Here is a 24547-nt window from a genome sequence, read left to right as displayed (position 1 = left end):
TTACATTTTTTTCCTAATCATAACATGTGTGTGTGTTTCTTGCTAATACATTGTGAGTAACTAGAGTACAGGGTGATCATCATTAACCTTTACATCCCCAGCTGCTAGCCAATGACTTGGTACTGCCTCAGTGTTTAATTAAAGACTGAACAAATACAATCTTTTAGGAAAAAAAATACAACACAATCCAAATAACTGGGGAGCTTTATTTGCCTCCCTAAGTTTCCCTCTCTTCCCCATAGTGTCCTTTACTTTATGGTGAGAAATGCATGAAATTCTCCAAAGAGGTATTTCAATCAATGGTGCCTCCCCACCAGATGTGAGAGTCACCTAATTAACTTCATGGCACCCCCAGATTCTAGATCATGCTTTTAACCTTGTCCCCATGCACATTTTGTATCTTTATTATATTAAACATACAGTAATGGAAAAACCTACAGTGACATCATATATTTCCAAATGAGAATACGGCGTCCTTCTTTATCATCAAAGAATGAATAAGCAAATAGAAACAATTCCAGAAACACTGAGAAATGTGAGTTGATATTACCAGCAAAGGGGGGAAAGAAAAGTCCTCATTTGACTTTTCCATATACTGCCATGTTCTCCCAGGGGAAATTTCACTGTCAGAGAAATTTAGTGTCCACCCGAATTCCGTGTGTGAGCCATTATAAATCATTCTATATCATAAATCAACAAAGACAGATTCTTTCTTTGGAAAGAAAGAATAAAAAACCATAATTATTTATTATCTATGACTTGCCTTCTTCTAACAAGGACTTAAGGAAACCAAGATGATGAAATAAGAGTGTAAATAAGCATCCCCAGGATGGCGCCAGGGGAAAAATAGTACAGGTAAATATTACCCTGTTCTAGGCACCACGATTTACACTTCACATGGATTTTCTCACTTACTTCTCACAACCGCCCTACATGGTAGGAACCACCTCCATCCCTACTTTGCATATGAGAAATCTGGGGCTTGGAGACATTAGGTAAATTGGCCAAACTTACATGATCAGCAAGGGTGGAGCCAGGAAATCAATTATTCAGGGCCTGACTCTAGAGTCTCAGCTCTTAACCACAATGCTAAGCTGTACTTAAAAGAACAGATTACCTTGAACTAAGGAGAGCAAGACTAACCATGTCATGTGAATGGAGGGTTTTTATTATGAATATTTTCAATAAAATAACAAATAATAATGAAAACGCATGAAACCGAAAATGAATGAATGAATGAATGAATGAAGCAAGCCACAAACGCATCTGTGTTTAGGGAGTTTACGTCTGTGCACCTGCTCAGCTGTGCTACTGCATTCCAACACACTCAAAAAGATCTCTGATAATAAAGAGTGTATTTCCATAGCAGAGTTTGATAGAAAAGTTCTTACCAGTGATCAGATAATGTGGGGTGTACAATAGGGATGTGAAGCCCTCTGATGTCTTCTGTTCCCATTCTTGGCAGGACAGGATGTTCTGGTCTTCTTGCCCCTCTGCCTGTCATAGCCACTGAGAAGCAGTCACCCTTCTGTAGGAAAGGCCTTGCCTTGGGTCTTGGGAGGCCTGCAGGCCAGATGTGGGAGGGTGCTCCCAGCCTTCTGAGTCATCCTATCAAGTGGCTCTCCCATAGGGTGTTCCTAGGATAAGCAGTTGGCTTCAAAGAGCAATGCACCTAAAATTAGGAATGGCCAACGCCAAGGAGACTTTTCTATTTCTCTGTATGGATTCACGTTTACCTCTCTATAGTTCCCATCGTGTAAGAAGCAAAACTGCCTGGTGATTTCAGGTTACGTGAAAATTACACAACCTGTACTTCATCCAAAAATATATGAGTGGGGAATATCTTGGGTTGAAACACGTGATGTGAAAGATTAGTAGTCTAGACTGATCCATCTACAAAAAATTACAAAGAATATTTCCAAAATCATTTGAACAGTTAAATGACTGAAACAAATGTAGGATCCCCAGAGTAACAGTAACAGAAGAGAGAAAACACTTAGATGCTCATGTTCTGGTAAACTAATCAGAACTGTCTGGTTCTTTTACACTCATACTTTATGAAACCATTTGACCAAAAACTACTCCATGTAGTAGTGCCTTTGAAAATGCAAAGTCACTTGTTTTAAAGTTAATTTTGCTGTGTGTAAGAATAACAATTAATATCTACTCTACGATGAGCAGAAGCGAAGGGAGATGCGCCAGAAGCCAAGGCAGAAACAGTGGGAGTGAGAGGACAAAGGCAAGAGTGAGAAGATGTAAGGGCATGGCTTAGCTGTGCTCATTCCCGAGCCTCTATCCACAAGGCAAGAGAATGCAAACATATGGTGATTTCATGCTTCTATTTCACTACTTCTTCATTTTCTCAAATGCTTTCTGACTGATGAACAGTATAAGATATTGCCAACAGTCTGAGGGGGACCATTACCATGTTCTTTCCTAGAACAAGTGGCAAAGGGCAACTCAAAACAGGAAGGCTCAAGCAACTTTCTAAATGTGGACTAACACCCCCTGTGAGCTGGTGCTACCGCCGTTCAGGCAAGACTCTGGGGAGGTGGGTGGAGGCTGGGCTGGCCACTGGACCAAGGGCTTCAGTGCTCACTGCAGCACAGAGGAAAGATGAAAGGAATGCTCAGTGGGAAACAGAGATACTTGCCCGCCTTCTCATCCAGGGGCTCCTAAGCCAGGTGTGCGTAACATGCTCTTGGGAGCTGTATAAAACTCAGGCCCTACCCTGGACATCCTGACTTACGAGGTCAGGATGGACCTAAAAGCTCCCTGCATGTATAAAAGCCCAGTCATGTTTAAGGACCACTGTTTTGACCCAAATACCCGACAAGTTAGAATTGCTGGCTGTCTTTTACAAGAGTCATATATACCAGAAAACAGGCAATGCATGCCTGGTACCTTCAGGCCAAAGACTTTTTGCTTTTCTTCTCCCAACCACATGACCAGACAAGGGACAGTTTCTCCTTGGCAATAAATGAAAGCAACTCCTCAAGCAAGACTTCCTAAATAAAGCTATTAATGTGCTTTCTAATTTTAAAACTGAAGCAACATTAGGGTCATGAGCTTTTTACTGATTATAGGGAAATGGAAAGAGTGATTGTCGCTACCAAGGTTTCTGGAGTTCACCTAAAGAGTAGACAGATTCTGAGTTTTCTGTTTTTAATATTAATATCCATACCCAGATTTACCCTAAAAATATTTGAGGGTGAGGGACTAAGCAACCAACTAATGTGATGGCTTTGTCAGGACAGCAAAGGATTTTTCAGTTGAATGATACAAGGGGAGATAATTTTTTAAACTATAGTCAACTCTATTGCCAATTCTGAACATCATGCTGATTCTTTCTTACTACTTAAGATGACTGAAAAGCACTTCATGCTATTTTTCTTTTCAGAGAATAAAGCTATCTGAATCAAAACTCTTTCTAGAAAAGTGTAACTCAATGAAAAAAGGAATTCCATGCTTTTTAAAGTTATAAATAAGTGATATACATATCAGCTGCCATTTCACATTGCCTGTGCCATCCATCATTGACTGATGAATTTTAAAAAATGATCGACGTTGACTTGACGTTGACATTGATTTGAGACAAACAGTAACGACTATAAGTTCAAAAGAATTGAGACCCCAGAAATCCCAATGTGGAATTCAAGTAATATCCTTAGAAATAGCTATACCATTTGGGAAACTCAGGGAAATACTTGCTTGTACCATCTCTAGAGAACTCATTAAAAATTTCACTAGAAAACAAGTTTCTCAGAGAAGTAACAAAAAGTAGGCAATGATAGGACCTGGTCAATAGAAACAGGAACCATGAAATAAGAAGGCCTATATAGGCAGAATATCTTATGCTTATTCTTCTGGGAATTTACATAATTTGATCATTATAAATACTGTATCTTTGACACACCATGAGGGAGGAAACACTCTGGTCTATGCACGGTAATTATTCTGACCTTTCTAACAATGCCTCTTTGTTAGGGAAAGCACCTGTAATAAGAAATCTTGAAAATAGAGCAGCCTGGAGCTTAAATATACTCTGGATTGAAGCACACAGTTCCTTGCAAGGAAATCTTAAATGAAAACAGAATAAATAATAAAACTGGAAGTAAGTCAAGCACTATAAAACCACTAAGTGCAACACATCTTTCATGCATTTATTATCTCAAAAAGATGTTCTATTTTTTAAAAGAAAATAACAAAAAATCAAATTTCCTTTCAACAATTTACTGACAGATTCTTTGTATTCATTACAAGTTCAAAAACTGAAAACTATCTAAATCATTATGAAATACTATTTATTAGCTAGATGACACATGCAATTGGGCTTTTTAAAGGTGAAATGATTTAAAAAAAAAAAAAAACAAGACAGCTACAAAGTGTCTAACCTGATATACAAATGTTAATGTGTATAAGAACAGGTACATTACTTTCCATAGAGGTTATAGTTTCCATAAGTTTGAGAAGGAGCCAAAGGCACCAAAAAAGTTAAAATGCATTGCTTTAGACACTGCAAATATTTTTGTGAAATGGAAACACTATATTGGTTAAAATACAAAGAGATGGTATAGAAACTGTCTTTAAAAATACTTCTTGACTTAAAGCTTAAGAGCATTTTCAGTAGCATTAGAATCCAAGTTCTGGAAGGACAGGGATTTTTTTTTTCCTGTATTATTCATTGATGTGTCCCCACTTGCCCAGATCAGTGCCTGGCTCTGAGGAGGACAGCAGTAATTGTTTGCTCAATGAATGAACATCAATGACTCAACAGCAACAGTGTGAAATCATGCTCAATGGAAATAAAAAGAAGACCTAGTCTCTGTTTAACTTGCAGTCAAAAATCTCTAAATAGAAATACTGAGGAAAAGGCACTGTATATGTGTCTGCCAATTTTTATTCACGTTTTTTAGCATGACAGATTTTGCAAATGATGCTCCCATAGGGACAGGTCCGACAGTGTGCTTCTGACGCACACAGAGTACCACGAAATAACTCCATCAACACTCCGGAAGCCCTCAACACCTCGAGTTCTCCCTCTCACTGGTAAGCACATCCCCACCAGAGTAGAAGGATGACAACAAAAATGAAGACAATAATGGCATGATCTTACAATGTGTTGCCTCAACAACAACAAAGACTTATAAGCTTCCTTTAACCGCATCAATGCCCACCCAGTGGACACAAAAAGATGATGAGGGGATAAAGTCTTATCTTCAGAATAGGAGCCAACGAGGGCCCTATCATTCATTATTCCTCTGTCAGTGCTCAACCGTCTTACAACAGAAATGGCACCGAATGCCAAAGAAGTCCTTGGGAGATGGGTTGCTCAGTGTGACTGTAACTTCTTCAGTGGGGAACTTAGGAAAATGAAATCTGAATTCCCTACAAGCAGCAAACACAGCACAGAGCAAGAAAGAGATGACCAGCTTCTTGGTAAAAAGAATACCAACCCAGTCGTCTTTCAAAACACAGGAAGAGGGGTAAAAGGACCTTCTGGTCACATTCTCCAAGACTACACCGTCTAAGTAAGAGGAGGCAAGGAGCCAGAATGAGTGGGGAGAGCTAAGAATGAGAAAGCCAGTTCTGAATCCACGGACTCTGAGTTTTCAGTTTTCTGCCACCTTGAATTTCCAGCCACTTATCGTTACAATCACGTATTAATTTGCAATTTGAAAAATGAATGGAATTGTAAGGCTCTTAAAATGCTACAGATAAAAAGAGTGGATGGCTTCTGCCCTGTGTGTTCTCAGCACGGATGAAGTTATTTCTCTGCTTCTTTTGTTTTAATTTAGATCTGCCTCCTGGTCCATTTCTTAAAATGTCCCCAATGAAAGACATCACCACATCTCCAAAGCGATTATTTGTTGTTGTTATTTTTTTTAATACGTGACACAGAAGTGTGACCAAAGGGGAAGCAAACCACAAAATCCGATTAACTCCAAAGTGATGACGGTCACAATCTTCACGCACCTGCTGGAAGAATTAAGTGATGGAAAAGAAGAGAGAGAGTAGGAAGCGGTAGCACCTTTAAACAGGAGGCCCCAGGGGAAGGTCACTGTGGGTCACTGGTGGACAGACGCCCACAGTAAGATGTGCGCCAGCACGTCTAGACACAGCAGGAAACGCTCCAGGCCGTACAGCATAGCCCATGTTGCCACAATCCAAGGAGGAGTTCTGAACGCCTTCTTCATCTATTTTTGTTCTCAAGCAGAGTTGTGCTCCCTGCATGTATGGCCAGACTTTGTCACTACATTGTTGCCGTGCTTTGGGGAGGTTACAATTTTGAGTTAGCTTCATAACCCAAAACTCTAAGAAGAGTTCTGCCAGCTACCTTTCAGCATTCACAAACCGTAAATGCTCTTCATTTATGATAAAAATATCAATGCTGAACTCATGTGATCACACTCTAATCAGTTGCAAATGATGTATGAAATGAGAAATTCTAGCACAGCGCTCAGAGAATTAAAATTTCTGATCCGCTCTCTTAACTGTGTTATGTACAATACGTACAATGTACTACCATGCATACAACACAGACACACATTTTTCCTAGGCTGGGCTGAGTAACCATTCTCTCTGACAGCTGCCTTCTATAAGCTCTTGAAAAATGTTCCCAGTACCTGCAAAAACAAAACAAAATGCCACTTCTTTAATTTCCTTTAAAAAATGAAAAGACTATTATTAGATCACATCTGCCTCGGAAGAGACCTATCAGAAGCTACGGCTGTCATTTCTTTGCTTCTCCTCATCATGATGCTAGATTCCCAATCTTCTTGTTCTTTTCCAACTCTGATGCTTCAATCTCCATCTCGCCAGCACCTGCTTTGGACCCCGACTTCCTGAGCACCCCTGGAATTAGCTGTGTAACTTGGGAGCCAGGATTCACTACCCCTTTCAGACGTCTCTCTTCCGAGGGGCCTCACCACACACAGCAACTCTATTACTCCTCACTAACTCACTTCCTACCACACTTCTGCTCAGCGTCCGCTCACCATGTTCCTGTAAATCACTTTCAGCCCCCACTTCACTCTCTCTTTCGCTCTCCAGTGACAGCAGATCTTGCTTCCCAGCCTTACCTATACAAGATCAAGGTCACAAACCCAGTCTCTCCATCTCAACATTTTCTGTACATTTCACTGCCCTCACCTCCCTTCCTCCCATGTTAGAAGTGGCGCCCTTCCTCTCAAAGTAGATTCCTTCCCCTGCATCCTGGATCCCTTCTGCCATTTGCTCCAGGATTCGCCTTTGAATCTCCAGTAAGGTCTCATTCTGCTAGCACACAACAGATGCTCCCATGTAGCTTGTGTCATGAGGGAATGAATGAACAACTGAATGGGTAGAGGTAATCTGTCATTCACAGAACTGTTGCAATTCTTCACCTTTGAGAGGACACACCTGTACCAATTCAGAGTTTCTGGGAAGCTGGTGCTAATGAAGACCCAGGATTTTGCTTGAGCATGTAAGGTATTTCCTCTCACAGAATCTTTATTCATCTGCTAAAAGATGCTCCTTTGCTTTATATATAAGTCAAAGCTTATGCTTTAAAGGTAGTGTTATAACGCACATATTATAAAATACTGAATGTCCTAGACCTTGGGAAAACATTCCTCTCAAGTTGTGCCAAATTCATTATCAGGGATATTATTGTCAGTTTATATAAACCCAGGAATATTACTGTAGGCAGAATGGAACCAAGACCATCCATGCAACTAGTGACTAGTCCCCAGATTAATAAACCAGTCTTCTTCTTCATTGCTTGTTTGCCTACGTGCAGAAAACATTTCAAGCAGGTAACTCATTAACCATACACACTATATTGATAAAAGTTAAACCAAGAACCCATATACCTACCACAGGGAACCCATAATCATTAAATTAGCTCCACTATATGGCTCCACCTATCCTTTTATTCTGACTTTGTTTCTCGTTTTTTTTTCTTCTTCTTCTTCTTGCTGAAGTATTTTAAAACAAATCATAACCCTGATGCCATTCTGTTTACTAGTAAGTCTCTCTGAATCTTACCTAAACTATAATAACTTGTACCTAAAAAAATCAACAATAATTCCTTATAAAATATAAGAATTCAAGACCAAATACTATTTATCATTTCTGGTTATGTTAAAGTATATTTCCTATTTGGGTTTTTGAAAATCGTAATCTTTAGAGCTACCATTTACTGACCAATTACCAGGTGTCAAGCATTACACTATGAAGTGTATCTGTTCTCCCATTTAATCCTTAAATAATCCTGAGAGGAAAGTGCTATTATCATCTTCATTTAGCAGATAATTAACAGCCATAAGAAAAATGAATTAACTCACCCAGGCTGATTCAGCTACTGAATTAAAAAAAAAAAACAAAAAACAAAAAAACCCCAGGCTCTCTGACACCGAGCTGGGCCATTTATAAACCATACAGTGGTGCCTCGACCAGATATAGGAAGATACGTGTCTTGAGGACGGAGATACATTCAGACACACTTCATAGTTCTGTATAAATTCACATTTAAAAAAACCTGTGCCCCACCAATAATATTCACTACTTATCTTTTTCATAAATGACAGAATTACGATGATATACTAAAAAAGAAGGTGATTGTGGGCAACATAAAATTTACATGGAAATGAGGCATTTCAAAGAAAATGAAGACTTTGTATGTATTTCCTACCACGTATGATGGTAGGAAAAATACATAACTTCAGGAAAGAATGCGAATAAGGTACCGACAGAAAATAAATTTTATCTGAATTTAACTACTATGAAAAGACTTTTGGAATTGAATCACCAGAATAAGACTTTCCAGGAGTACTACCCTGCTGCTATTTTCTCAAAAAAAAAGCCAAGCCAGCAGCATGCATGCATGAGCAGCCCTGTACTAAGCTAAGTACCCATTTGTGGCACTTAGGTCCTATTAAATAAATTCTCTGATGAGAATGAAATACAGTAATAGATTAGTCGTGAAACAAATTTACAGCTTTAATTAATGAAGCCTTAGGATACATCAGTAAACAAAGTAATGAAAGTTATAAGGGAAGTAGTCAGCCAGTGAACGATGTCATTTTCACTGGCCCATATAATTTATAGTCTGTTGTAGATTAATTGACACATATCCACACAGGGAAGACATGACTGAGTACCCACACGCAGAGGGGTACGGCCTGTGGAGAACGGAAACACCGGGGGCACTCCTGTCACCAAACTGTTCAACAACCAATTTTAAATGCAAGCCAAAGGAGACATTGTAGCATATAATGTTAACTGGTTTGATTTCTTTATATATAGAGAGAGACATATATATAAATATATGCATATATTAAATATATATGAATATATATATATTAAAAAAAAAACCTCCTGATATTCCCAATCCTATAGCTCAGTTTATGCACATCCACATCCTTCCGCAACCCTGTCCCTTTCTCTGGCCCCTGGCTCATCTCCCCGCCTGCAGTCTCAAGCCCATTTCCTCATGCCTCCGAAGGGACACTGATCCACCAAAGACTTCCCCTGTCCTCTGAGTGCAGCCTCTCCTTTGTTACTAGATCCTTCCTGTCAACAAGCTCATTTTCTCTCCCACTCCGGTTTCTTAAAAAAACAAATCCTCAACAAACCCCTTACCACACACTGGTGAATAAAACTTGGTTGAGGAAGAAAACAGGATATGATAAGTACAAAAGATGAAGAGAATGGGTGTAGAAAAGTGATTCAGAGTACTGACACCTGATGAGGCTGCAAGTTAAAATATCAGCCACACGACATACCAGCTGTGTCACCTATTAAAAAAAAAAAAATCACTCTGTGCCTCAGTTTCCCCATCCATAAAAAGTGGGGAGAGTAATAGTACCTACCTCATAGGGTTGTTACAAGGGATAAATAAGTAAATATTTTTAAAAGAGCTTAGACAGTGCCTGGCACATCATATGCATTATATAAGTGCTTTGTTAAATAAATAGAATAGAAAAGAAGAAAATAAAACAAAATAAAATTACGGATGGTATCTAGGGAAATGACTGCCTGACTTTTCCAGCTATACCCTTGTAGACTGAGGCAATTACAAACTTTCAACCAGACAGATGTTCTCGAAAACCACTTTACTCATATAAAACTTAATTTATCAAACTCATTTTTCTACCGATTATGTAAATGTCAAGACCGTACAAAACTCAAATAAATTAAAGTATGTTATATTTCCTGACAGTTGAGTCCAATGTAGCTTTATCTGCAGGGGGCTCTGGGCTGGTGCTGTTACACAAACAACTGAGGAAGGTAAGCTGGAAAAGGACAGGGTAGGTGTATGTGAGCAAGATGGCGTCAGAGGTTGACTAAGTCCTTGCGATTACTTACAGCAAGAGTTGTCTTGCATCAGAGGCCTAACATTCAGGGGCACCTTCGGATAGAAATTGTTTTGAGATAAAATTAATGGGCTTTCTAAGTACGGCCCAGCTTCAGTGACAATTTAAGTTTGTTGTTGGAAAACGTACCCTTCCTGGTATTGAGGAGACACATGCGGGTCATGGTTCCATTGAGTGAACCAGGAGGTGACAATTTTCATATGTTATCTCCTTTTGCATTTGCTATCTCCAAGTACTGCTAAGCTACTTATCACTGGCGCAAAGTAAGAGTCAATGATACTTTGGTTTCCTTAAAGTACTTGAGAAGGACTCAATTCAGAAAACCAATTTCTGTAGCACAGAGTACTTCTGTGGCCCTGTGTTAGGTTTAGTATTATCATTACCAATAATTTATAACAGCTTATTATTAAGACTACCAGTCTCTGAAGGTCTAACTCTGGCCAGTAAAATCCTGCTTGACTATGCAAACTTTCTGTGCCTTGGTTTTCTCACCTATAATATTAGTGCTGATGATATTTTTAAAGCACTTAGAATGAAGTCTGGAAAATGGTTAGTGCTCAGTAAATATTGGCTATTTGGGGGCACCTGGGTGGCTCAGTCGTTAAGCGTCTGCCTTCAGCTCAGGTCATGATCCCAGGGTCCTGGAATCGAGCCCCGCATCGGGCCCCCTGCTCCACAGGGGGCCTGCTTCTCCCTCTCCCACTCCCCCTGCTTGTGTTCCCTCTCTCACTGTGTCTCTCTCTGTCAAATAAATAAATAAAATCTTAAAAAAAAAAAATATTGGCTGTTTGCTTCTTAGAAGAGGAAAGTTAAAAAAAAAAAAAAAGTCCCAACCAGTTGTCTGCCTTGTGGGAGGAACAAACATCTACCTCTCCTCATCGTACCTCCACCCGCTGTGCACATGTTGGCCCTTCTACCTATACCCGGACAAGGTAACTTCCTGTGATTAATGGTCAGGATCAATGCTATAAATATTATACTTAGAATGTGTTTTATTTTTCGTATATTACAGCACTCATGATCTTTAACAACAAAAGCATTCACTTAAATATACCATCTTTTGTCTACAGATTTACATTGTTTGGACTGGACTTGGAACTCAGGAAAAAAAAAATCAAATGATCAGATTCCTCAACAAAGTAATTACGAGAAAATTTAAGAGGGAGAGAGGGAGGGAAACTGTAGCTGAAAAGTGACTTGCGAAACTTATCAACCAGCTGTAATACATCTTATAATTCACAAATTCCTTATCTGGGACTCCAGATAAGGAATTTGTAAGGATTGCAAATAAGGAATTTGGGATTCCACATAAGGGTTCCAGATAAGTGCTAATTCCAGATAAGGATTCCAGATAAGGAATTTGTAAAGTTATATGGGAAAACTGAAGACTGGCAGGAGATGGGAAAACTGAAGACTGGCAGGAGATGGATATTTGATCATAAGGGAATATTAATTTCTTAGGCAGTAATTTCTTTGGAGTTCCCCTTTTTAGGGATATACCCCCAAAATATTTACATTTGAAAATAGGATGTCTGGTATTTGCCTCCAAATAATTTGGGGGCAAGGAGGAGGACCGGAAAGGGGTATGGTTAAAACAAGACCAGCTCTGAGCCGATCACTGTTGAAGCTGGAGGCTGCTACAGTGAGCTTTATGATACTGTTCTACCTTTTCACACATCTGAAATTTTCTAAAAAAAAAAAAAAGTTTAAAAGAGAAATGCAAGTTGATTTTAAAATACCCATACATCCCACACTGTTGGGCCTAAGAAGAAACACAATTTCTCAAAATCATATTTTACCTTTATAATACCTTTTTCTGAAAAGATGCAAATACTTTACACTCATGAGGTAGGCTGGGAGCAATGAGGGAAGCCAGATTTGTCACCAGTTTCAGGATGAATGAAAAGACAGAGGCAAGTGAAGGGGTCAGGGGCGGCAAAGGTCAACTGCAAAGACCAGAATCAAGTCCGGTCTCCAGATCTGCACATCCTAAGGCCTCTTTAAAAGGTAATGGTGACATTGCCCTCTGCCCTCAATGGAACCAAAGCTACTCACAGCAAGGTTTTGAAAACTCCCTAAAAGAATCATCACTGTGTTGCCCAAGGTCTCAGAAAATCAAGAAAATAAATCTGACACGGTTCCATCACCTCGTAAGCATATATATTCATTCTTAGTTATTCTTTTGCTGATCATCTTTACGGTGATTACGGGTACAGAAGTAGTGAAGAGGGATTTAGGCTTGATTTCTTCTAGGGTCACTACTTATCAGGTGGATTATCAGAGGAGTGTGTGTGACAGAGGCAAGCGGGAGGGGAAGACAAAGAAAAGGGGGAGGGAGAAGAGAGAGGCAGGAACCTATAGGAGCCCAACCACGTCACAGAGCAGGAAAAAGGTCCAGCTCCCGGTCTGAACTTGGGGACCACAAAAACATATTTTGGGGATCGTGCACCCAGGTTATTTTCCTACTTTCATCAAGTACATAGGAATAAAAGAAGGGGAACTCTGTTGCTTAAAACCTAAAAGGATGTTTCAGGAAATTTCAAAATGTTTATAACAAGACAAAACTAAGAGAGCGGCTAATATTAATCCTAAATTAACACACTCCTGTGGTGATACAATGTGAACATTAGTGGCAAAGGGGAATTTATATAGTCTTCAAAACCTTAGCTTAACAGGAATGAGTAGCAGAGTGACCTCATTTCTCCCTTTTACTTTTCCTATAGTTTGTTAAATATTTTAGAGACAACATATTATATAGACAATGGTATGAGGAATTTTTGTTAAACTACCTGGAAACCAAGCTCTCTAAGACACATTTCAATATGTTAGCAAGTATTATCTCTAAATAATCTTTCACATTTCTAAAGCAAGTGCTAAGCTGCAATTTGGATCTATTTTTCAAGCCTTTATTTTCTTCCCTTTTTAGCACTGCTGGTTTGTGTTTCTAACTTACTGATTCATTTCCTTTAAAAGTGTATAAAGCAGATTTTGAAACTATTATCATTGTTATTTACACATCTTATAAATTCTGTCCTTGCTATCCAAAAATACTATCTTTAAATTCTATGGATTCAGTCCACTTGTCAAGAATAGAAGGTACCCTTACTAGTAGGTTATGATTAACACATAAATTAATTCACTGAAGATTTTATGGCTATAAATGCTTTAAAAATAAACTTCACACATATTTCTTAGAGAAAACAAGTATTTTTTTTTTAACCAGGAGAGAAATACTCCAGAATTATTTTGTGTTTATTTTTTTCAATTTTTTTTAATTAACATAATAATGTATTATTTGTTTCAGGGGTACAGGTCTGTGATTCATCAGTCTTACACAATTCACAGCGCTCACCATAGCACATACCCTCCCCAATGTCCATCACCCAGCCAGAATTTTTTGTGTTTATGAAACAATATATGTGGCTCAGAGTTGCTTAAAATTGTCGGCATTTTAATAAGCATCATTTTGTAAAACACGGTGAAGTTGGGTCATGTGAGAGTTGTGTGATACAATTTTAAAACTAAATTTAAATATTTTAATGTAAAAGGTGGTATGCATTGTGTTCAACCTTAAAACAAATACAAAAAGAAGTTTGAAACATAAAGAGTGGAGGCTTTTGAATAACAACCAAAACATTCACTACAGGTTTTTCCTAAATATTAAAAACCTGCCCTAAGAGAAGACTCTGAGAACTGAGAAAGAAAAAAATATACCATTTTTACCATTTCACAGCTCTGAAACTCTAATGGGAAGGTTTCCAAGTACTTACCCCTCTCTTGATATTATCTGATGCACAGAGGACAAAAATAATGCAATTGTTTACCACAAATGTGAAAAATACAACATGTTGACCTTGATAAGCAAACCAACTTGGGGCTTTAGAAATATTGTCTTCCTTGCATTATCAATACAAAGTAACTCAAATAACAGACCTGATATCAATGCCATACTTTCATTTAGTAATCATTATCATGGTTCTACACCCCTTTTGAGTTTTTCAAAGAACTTCTGTATGCATCACCCCATTTAACTTTCATGGGAACCTCCAGAGGGTAGGCAGTTTAGAAATTCACATAGTTCTACAAATGAGCTCATAAAGGAAAAGTATACAAGGTCATATATCCTAAAGCTTGTCAATTACAAATGCTCACCATTCCAACATTAAGAAATTCCAGTCATGTTTCCATATGCAGTTACCTGATTGGTCGATTCTCTTTACTGTCAAAGAGTGAGAAGATGACCTCAAGCTCCTCCCCCAGGTTGGAACACATGAGGCTCTTCATCTGCACAAAGAGGTGGTGATTGCTGGCCTGCACTGGGGTATCTTTCTTCCGATGTCGGTGCTCCATCTGAATAACACCCCCCAACAAAAACATGATCAGCATGGACTGAAGAAAACAATGGGATCCAACAAACTAGTTAGCTATGGTATGATTATGATGTCCTGTGGTATCTTCTTTTTTTTTTCCTGTGGATTTGGCATCTGGTTGGATGTTACATTCCAAATTTTCTTCCAACTTCTAAAATAAGAAACCATGAAGTTTGCAGACTATCAAGGGATCTTGCTTTAAGAATTTGGTTTGTTTTATCTATCTATCTGTCTATCTGTCATCTATCTATCTATCTATCTAATCTATTTATTGGGGGAGTGGTGGGGGAGGGGGAGAGAGAGAGAATCTTAAGCAGGCTCCACGCCCAGCATGGAGCCCAATGTGGGGCTCCATCTCACAACCCTGAGATCATGACCTGAGCTGAAATCAAGAGTCAGATGCTTAACTGACTGAGCCACCCAGGCGCCCCAAGATTTTGGTTTTAAATCATTAATGTTAAAATGATACCAACTTGCTGAGTAGATTCAGGCAGCATGATGTTCAAAAGATTCTACTGTTCCCTTATCAACTTCCAGGGTGAGAATAAATTATTAGTTATCTTTAAAAAACCCGACTAAATTGTATCTGGTCATTTCACTGATGGTAGCTGAACAATGCAGCGATGATTTCACATTTTTCATAATTAAACATCCTGTTAAAGTATATTAAATTGCAAAACTGTGGTAGTTTTCTGAGACACGCTATGGCAAGTGATATTCATCATGAGAGCAATAAAATGTTTCTAACTTGCCGTGGGGCTACAGGGCGGCAGACTGGGGAAGCCAGTGAGATGGCTAAGCTGAGGAACGGCATCCATGTCCATCTTACTTCTGCCTAGCATAGGCTACACTTGGGAGGCAGGATCAGAAGTGAGCACTAACACAAGCTGAAGGAGGAAAGGAACCACCGATAGTTCCAGGGTTAAGAGAACATGGGGGTGATCAGTCAGGCAACACACACTTGTTAAGTGTCTCTTATGTGCCAAGCAGTGGGAATGCACTGATGAGCAAAAACAGAAATAGCCCCTACCTTCACGGATCTTATCTACCAGGGGGAGCAGACATCAACAAAATCATCCCACATGCAGACGGGAAACTGCAACTGTGACAAATGGAGGGGAAGAACCAGATTATCACGAGGATCTGGAAGGATGTGACCTGACTTGTCTCTGGACAGTCAGAGCAGGTGTCCTGAGAAAGGGACACTTTGGCCAAGAGCCAAAGAGGGAGCAGGACCAATGAACCATCTAGGACAGTGCTTCTCCAACTAGGTGCAGGAAAAAACCAAGTTGTTCTTCCCCCTAATCTACTATAGGCAGATATTTCCATAACAGACAATAAAAATGTCATGGTAATGTTAGAATGTTATGAAGGTTTCTAAACCTTTTCTCACCACTTTTGTACTTGGACCAGTTACAAACAGTGCACGGTCCAGCTAGTTCTTGGACCACCTTCAAGAAGTGATTCAGGGTCAGAGCACAGGGAAAACATACACAAGGACTGTGTATTCACAGAACAGGTGCTAAGAATGAGGAGTATTTTTGCTTTCCTAATACAGATTACTAATGGCCACCTCTTTTGGCTCACTAGACAATAAAAAAAAATAGCTCAGGAATTAATCCCACAGTAATGGGGTAACGTCCTTGGCTTAGGGGTAAGGCACGTAACCCTGTTTCTACATTAACCATCTTTTTTATGTTTCTTAGTTCAACAATTCCTGACTGACCAAGATTTGAAAGGAAAAAAACACCATCGAAATTTACGGTTGTAAATGCAGCAGGATGAGATTACCAGAACTTTTCATGCTTTTATCTTTTAATTTAAACTACTCAAAAGGTAAACAGTTAAAAATGCAATTAAGCAAATGCATCTGTAATCACTGCATACTGAACAGGTACAATGGACATCTCTCTCCGAAAGTGAAGAGGACGCTTTCTTGTAAAGTGCACCTCAGCATTGTGGTATGTGTTAGTGATAATTGCTAGAAAAAGCTTCCTGCAGAGAAATATTCTAACTATAGGGGGCAAAAAAAAAAGTGTAATTCTGCCTTGTTTTCTGAGAAGGTCGCTCTATTTTGTGCTTTTAAAATTTCTTTTTTACCAAAGCAAAAGAAGCAGCATACGTTCATAAAACTACAACTCTTTTAACTCACAAAGAAGCTTTTTATTTTCTGAAAATGCTAACTTATTTACGGGTATACTTAAAAGTTTAGGGTAACACAGCATAAAGTACTATGAAGAAATGAATGACTACTAAGGACTAGAGTGGGAAAAACAAGTATAAAAATCTTATTTAAATAAAGGACCTCAAAGAGGCATCTGGTCTTTATTTCAAACAGTGCAAAGTTCCTAGTATCAGTCATGACATTTACTAAAAATGGAGCAAAAAAAAAAAAAAATAGCTCCTTTACTCATGCAAGGAATTCAATATATCTAGATCAGTGGTTCTCAACCTTGACTGCACTTTAGAATCACCAGGAGAGCTTTTAAAAAATACTTATGCCCAGGACCTATCCCAGAACAATTAAATTAGAATTTCTAGGGGATGGGGGTCCAGAGAGTGATAGTTTTAAAAGCTCCCCAGGTGATTCTAATGTGCAATGAGGGTTGAGAACTATTGATTGAGATCCTATGCAGAGACATGCAAATCAAAGCCGACTGAAAAATGCATTGTTGTATATTCTGTACAATTACTGCCTTGGAACCTTGGATCTTTGCATGCATGCCTGTCCTAAGCCTGTCTGCTTCTACCCTGATTATGCACATGTGACATGAGTCATCATAAATGGCACCAAAATCTCCTCTTCCCTCACCCACCATTCTTCCAGGTCTGGAAAAGATGTGGACGTAAGTAGGTTATGATGACTTGTTTATCTCTTGTTAACTCACTACAGTGGGGAACTGCTAAAAATATCTCTGTGAAAATATTATTACAAAAACAAAATTAAAAAGGCATGTTCACACTTCAAGGGCTATAATTTGGTAGTTATAATAAACAGACAAAAATCCATCTGTGAAATAAATTATGGTTACAAAGGCACCTACCAGCCACTCTAAATGCACTTATAATTTAACTAGACCTTTGATTAGGAAAAGAAACAGATTCATTCTAAAGATTTATTGAAGGGATGCAAATTTTTAACCCTCATATAATGTATAAATTACTGTGTGGATTGCCTATACCACAGCTTTTCCACTTCAGCACTACTGATCATTTGGGCTGGATATTTCTTTGTTGTGGGGGCTTTCCTGGGTTTTGTAGGATGTTTAGCAGCTTTCTCTGGCTTCTATACACCAGACCCAGTAGCACCTCTCTCCACCCCCATCCACCCCACCCCCAATTGTGACAACCAAAAATGTCTCCAGACATTGCCAAATGTCCCCTGCTCTCTGTTTGAGAACCCCTGGTCCATCCACTGAGGATCACAAAGCAAGAAGTTAACATGATCTTATAAAACCAAGAAAGGTTTATAAAAAGATATTCTGTATGCACAGATAACCAGAGAATCTAGCTAAGGCTCTCTTTATTTATAAGAGGATTGGGATCTGGCCTTTGGCAGAAAACCAAACGTTCCAAGTGGACATATGTTAACACTGCGAGGTTTAGCACGTTTTACTGCTTAGATGAACATAATTAGGTGAGAAAGATCTGCTAACAGGGCTATCCAAAATCTAAAGCAAGACTTTTTTCTTCTTCTAATGATGCAGTATGGATTTAGCAATGTACAAACATCTGTTTCAAACAGGCCATGGAGAAGACACAATAAAAACAAACAAACAAACAAGTGGTAACAATCAATCAAACATCCTCTACTGGGGCATGCATGCCATGGCCCTTGATCCGTAAGTGATGATAATCACCAAAACAACAACAATGACGACGACAGCAAGGGATTGAAGGTGGCGCCTGCACACTCTCCCTGGTGAAGTCAATACAGTCAGTCACTTTTAGGTTGCCCAGAGAAAAGGACCAGAGCAATGGACAATCTGATTATTGCTAGGCCAGGGTATAAACAGAAACCTGCCTTGAAGATAGCAGGTCCTTTTGAACCTTATCATAATTTGGGTTTTTCTTGGGCTACTGTCTTTGCTTTACAAACAGTAAAATACAACCACTACAGGGAGAAATTAAATTTTCATGGAAAATCAGAAATGAAGACTCTGGGCTAGGATTTGAGCTATAAAAATGGAAAACACCCTGGCCTGGCAGTCACTACTCATCAGTGGTAGTCCCCTGCACCAGTGACAGCCATTGCTCATCAGTCATAGCCCAGATGAGACCCCAGAATTGTATCAACATGGCGCTCCAGGCGGCCATCACAAACAAATCAGAATGTTGAAAAAGATGAAATCAATTTGGCAACCCATATAGGACATTAGGTGAAAAGAACAAAGATAAAATCGCACACATACAAAATCAAACTAGAAAAACTAAAATATATTTGTGTCAGACACTGTTAGTTGCTTATCAAGTGTATGCCATCCCTAGCTAAATACAGGGATGTGACTATGTTCTGGCCAATGAAATATAACTGCAAATGTTGTGTGGAATTTCTAGCAAAGCTCTTTAAAGTCTTTGAACTAAGAACCTTTCTTCTTCCTACTGCTGGAGAGCAGATGTAATGGCTAGAGCCCTTGCAGCTGTATCAAACTTGGAAGTATCCTCGATGATGGAAACCATGTACCATTGGGCAGAAAAATAAGAGCCTTATCACTTTCAACATCATGAAACCACACACAAGCCCAGAACTTCCTGCCTCCTGGCTTGCATATTGTGAGAAAGAAATAACTTTCTATCATGTCTAAGCTTCTACTATTTATTTCATTGAACACAGCCAGATCTAATCTTAAGATTGAGCATATAAGGTATCAATCACTCTTGCCGCTTGCCTCTCTAATAAAGATGAAGCAAAGGTGAGCAAGGAATGAAAATCAACTGAATGCTTAGGTGCTCTGCAAACATTAACTGCCAAGGAAAGGTCATTTACATGCATTTCTTTTTTAATCTTCCTAACAAACATGGTAAGAATTATTTCCTTACTTAACAGAGGAAGAACGGAAAGCTCTGAAAGACTAAGTGATAAGCTCAAGACTACAGACCTGAGAAAAGGGAATTCAAATCTAGTTTTTTGGATCTATAACCATGGTCTTTCCATAATAACATGATGACCTCAAAAACACTGAGTGATTGCTTATCAAGTATAAAGCACTGTACAAGATTACCTTGGGCATGATAGAGGAAGCGTAAGACAGTGCCTACCCTGAAGAAACTTCCAACCAAGTGAGATTAAAGAAGTGAGAGACACATATGATGCTCAATGAGTTAAATAAAGTAACTGCCATGAAGATGCTCCACTAGAGGATGTGACTCGCAAGTAAGTTAAACAGATTTTACTTGTTATGCAAGCGAAGAATTAGGGATAACTTGAACTTGAAATACTCTTGTTTCCTTCCTCCTTCTCTGCCTCCCTCCAACTGACATTTAACTGTGGTTTTGCTATGTGCCAAATATCTACTTAGCAATGATGCCACAAAGGTGTGCCACATGAAACATCACTCTCAAGAAGCTCAATGTGAAGGAAATTCTCTACAAAAAGCAGAATTAATTCCAACTGACATAATAAGGTGTAGAGAGATAATCTGAACAGATCAGCGACTAAGGAAAAAAACCAAAAGTGGTAGAACTGCTTTCTAAAAATCAGACATAAGCTCTGATGGGCCTAGTGATGATTTTTTTTCCCCACATTTCTCAGATCCAGATCATTTCAGGTCAAGAATTTCCCACTATTCTATGAAGACTATTGTACACTTGGGAAGCTATCCAAAAGAGGCAGCATCTTCCAAAAAGGAGTCTTCTCTTTACCATAGGAGCTGTTCCTTTGAACATTATAGTAAGACACATGGGAAACCATACCAAAGTAAAATTACACTGGCGTAATGGCCTTTGAAAGCCCTTCCCGGCCACAGTCTTCTTTGATTTGGGGCTTTAAAAGAGCTTAGTTAATATCAAGAAATTAGGTAATTTTTATACAAGTATTAAGATATAAGGCTAGGGGCGCCTGGGTGGCTCAGTCAGTTAAGCATCTGCCTTTGGCTCAAGTCATAATCCCAGGGTCCTGGGATCCAGCCCCATGTTGGGCTCCCTGCTCAGCGGGGAGTCTGCTTCTCCCTCTCCCTCTCCCTCTGCCTGCCGCTCTGCTTACTTGTGCTCTCTCTCTGTCAAATAAATAAATAAAATCTTAAAAAAAAAAAAAAAGAATACAAGGCTAAATACAAGGCAGATTGGACCAGATTTAATTTACCACGTAACTCGGAAAAAACTCAAGTTGTAGGTGATGGGCAATACGATCAAATATCTTAGAATTATTAACAGACTTCAGCACTGAGGATGGATTAGGGTCTAGAAGGGGTGGGGTAAGATCAGCAGTTGGAGACAGTGGAGGAGACACTTTCAATGGATTCTGTGGATAGTGGTAATGGGGGCAGGGAGTGGGGGTAAAACATGTTGGGGAAGAATAACTGGATATCATTAGCTCCAACACTGTCCTGGAACACAACAGATAAATATGTATGATTTGTAGGCATTTCACTAAACTAACAAAATGTGCAAAGATGTGCAAAAGAACTTAAAACTTCTTTGGATTTACTTCCTAGTATCTAAGACTTGAGAGCACAGTAGAGCACATCATATGATTCTGGAACAGGTAAAGTACCTCAGTTTTTTACTTGGGGCATGGTCACCTCAGCTCTCAATTCTCTTTACTTGCTCCAAATTAAACTTGGAACATCCTGTTCTTACAAAATCAATCAAGTATGAAGAGCACCATAGAAACCACAAAATTAGCAGTGAGGCTGTGAACCAAGATTTCTTGTACCTACCAGTCGGTAGAGCTCCGTAATGCTGATGTCCTCTGGATCTACCATTGCATACTCTTTCCTAGGCACCAGATCCAGTCCCAGTTGTCTAGAAAACACATGGCAAAAGTTTGGGGAAAAAATCATCTCTATAGAATATATTAAAGATCACTATTTTTACTGTGTCACCTCGAAATTAGATATGTCACCCACCATCCTTCTATTTTCTGCCTATAGTAACTGGTTACCACATTTGGAGTAGCCAACATAACTAGGCTGGACACCAGGCCTAACTTGAGAAAAGTGACAAAGGCAGGTAAATTGAGGGGATAGGCAGGCACTGGGGGTGGTGGCATGCCCCTGCCAGAGGAGGCCCCAAGAACTATCACCACAGAAACCCTTCCATCGTGGACTCGGGTAGAAACAAGAGCAAGACATACTCTTGTTCTAGAAATCAGAGTTGAGAAGAGGGAGGTTTGGCCTGCAGGCTTTGACGTAGCACTAAAATGCCTAGTTATATCCAGAGCGAACACATTTCTAATGTGAATCTCTGGCAACGTGTGTGTAGTCCTCAGTCTTAGAGAGTTCTGGGGTCAGTCATTAGGAGAAACTTAGGAGAGGCAGGGGACAGAAATTAAGGTAGCACAGTTTTAGGCCTGGGGTGGCGAAATGGTTTAAACTCTTATGTCGGATTGACATGACTGACATGTGGCTTACTGTGCTGAGAAGTGTTCTAAGGTTATACATCCAGCCTCAGTGGGAGCAAGTATGGTGACTGATTTGTGATGTCCTACCACAGACGGAGGAAAATCAGTGTAACTACCACGTCGCCTCTAGTGACCTTGGTGACATCCTCCTCTCCAGGGTGTCCACTTGACTACAATGATAGCAACGTTGTATCGTTCTCTTCATCTCCTGAACCTTCCATGGCCATCCCAAAGGTGTCACGATGTCTTTGTGACACCCTGTAGATCAAGGCCAAGATACTGTTTCTCTCCCAGACTCCCCTCAGTTACCCCATTCCAGGTCTCACTGTAATTCTCTGATGATAATTTTTCTGTGTCCCTTTCACATCCTTTTCTAACATGGAAGCCTTCTGCCATGGCATTTCCAGTTATAAAACCACAGCTTTCTCACTTGTGTATTAAAAAAAAAAAATCCTGAAATTCTGTACCCTCCCCCAAACTTCATTAGAGATTTCATAAGTAGGACTTATTGATTCAGCACTGACTTCAAGCCAGGCACTGACCCAGCCAGGCTGAGGGACAGCTGTTCTTAAGAAGATTACATGTCTGTGACGTTCTTAATGGCAGTAGTTGTCCTTGACATGAAAAAAGTTTAATTTTCTTCAATTATGTTTCGCTTTGAGAAACTTAAAAATCACACTTCCATTCTCTAATTTTTGTTGAACTTTCAAATCACAAACAGTGCTGTGATTTGTTGTCCAAGTACCCATGTCTCCCTGTTATGGACTGAATGTGCCCTCCCAAAACCCAATATGGCCAACCCCATCATGACTATATTTGAGGATAGGGACTATAATAAGTTAATACAGGTTACATGAGGTCAAAAGGGTGGGGCCCTAATCCAATAGAACTGGTGTTCTTATAAGAAGAAGAAGAGACCCCAGAGATTTCTCTATCTCCATGCAAACACAGAGGAAAGGTCATGTGAGGACACAGCAAGAAGGCATCTGTCTGCAAGCCGGCAAGAGAGCCCTCTGATGGTACCTTGATCATGGACTTCCAGCCTCCAGAACTGTGAGAAAATAAATGTGTTGTTTAAACCACCCACTCTATGGTATTTTGTTATGGCAGCCCTAGCAGACTTATACATCCCCTTGGTCCACCTCACCAGGGATTCCAATAGGGTCTGTTCCCCATTCTTCGCCCCCTCCCCCAAGAGAGAACCACTGCCCTACATTATAAGACATCATTTGGCACCAGGTCAGTATTGCTGAAGAAAGATTATCAAGCAAAGTAAAGAGGATATATAACCACACATGAATCATGGCATCAACCTTACCCACAGCTCCTTCTATGAGAAGCTGTCCTACCCTGGGAGGCATGAGGAATTACTGAGGCAGTCTAGTCATCTGACCATCTCCCCTTCCCAAGCCACACTTGACTGGCCCACAGATAGACACACCTGACCTAAGGACATATAATCCATGGACTGGCCAATAGCTTATGAGTGGCTGGTAGAAAATGCTCAGTCTAAACAGGAATAGTAGATTTTGGCTTTCAATGGGATTCCTTCTTTGAGAACTTGGACACAGAAAGAGCATCAGCCATATGCCACGAGGAAGAAAAGATACATGAAGGGCAACTGGTCTCTATCACTGTAGAATGAGTAAAGACCAACTCCAGCTGCACAGGTTCTGGGGCAGATGTGAAGTCCAGAAACCTCCCAGGCTTGGGGCCCCAGGAGCCTTTAATTTGCAAGTCTCTCTCTCTCTCTCTCCTAAAGCTTTAATTGTTCAACTTCTGCTGGCTTCCTGGGTCCTAGGTGTATGAAGAGAGTTTCCTCCGTTTCGATTTTGTTTTGTTAACTCCTAGGTATATCCTTAGGATAACTCTCCGTGTTTGAGATTTTCCTAGCTCACAGAACAGGATCGGGGCTGTGCTTTAATATCAGGAAGAAGAAATGAGGTAAAATGAGAAAGGAGAAAATGCTCAGGATACAGGAAACCAGAGCAGGGAGGGGAGGGGCACGTTCTTTATCATTTCAGTCACTGCACTGCTCTGGGACATCAGGAAAGAAGGATGAACAGATCCTCCCTTCTGTATGATCTTAGCAGGAAAAGTCAAAGGACAGCACAGGACTCTATGGGGAACAGAAACAGGTACCATTATTTTAACTCTGTGTGACACCTCCAGGTGAGAATACTTCTTTTCATGGCTCTGTTAAGGAACAAAAAGAATAGCTCCTCCTCCTCTTCCTCCCAAGCTTCCCACACGCAGAC

General features: G+C 39.8%; 1 protein-coding gene across 1 annotated transcript in view; it reads right to left on the bottom strand.

The window, feature by feature from the left end:
• DOCK4 (dedicator of cytokinesis 4) overlaps positions 1–24547 on the bottom strand; it is a 427515-nt gene that overhangs the window by 203572 nt on the left and 199396 nt on the right. Inside the window, 2 exon segments of the mRNA XM_032401750.1 lie at positions 14557–14708; positions 21607–21691. Of these exon segments, the coding sequence (XP_032257641.1) occupies positions 14557–14708; positions 21607–21691 (237 nt within the window).

Source organism: Phoca vitulina, unplaced genomic scaffold (assembly GCF_004348235.1).
Source record: "Phoca vitulina isolate PV1807 unplaced genomic scaffold, GSC_HSeal_1.0 scaffold4, whole genome shotgun sequence".
In the NCBI taxonomy this organism is placed as follows: domain Eukaryota; kingdom Metazoa; phylum Chordata; class Mammalia; order Carnivora; family Phocidae; genus Phoca; species Phoca vitulina.
Note: the sequence above shows the minus strand (reverse complement) of the source record. Positions and strands in the feature narration are given on the sequence as shown.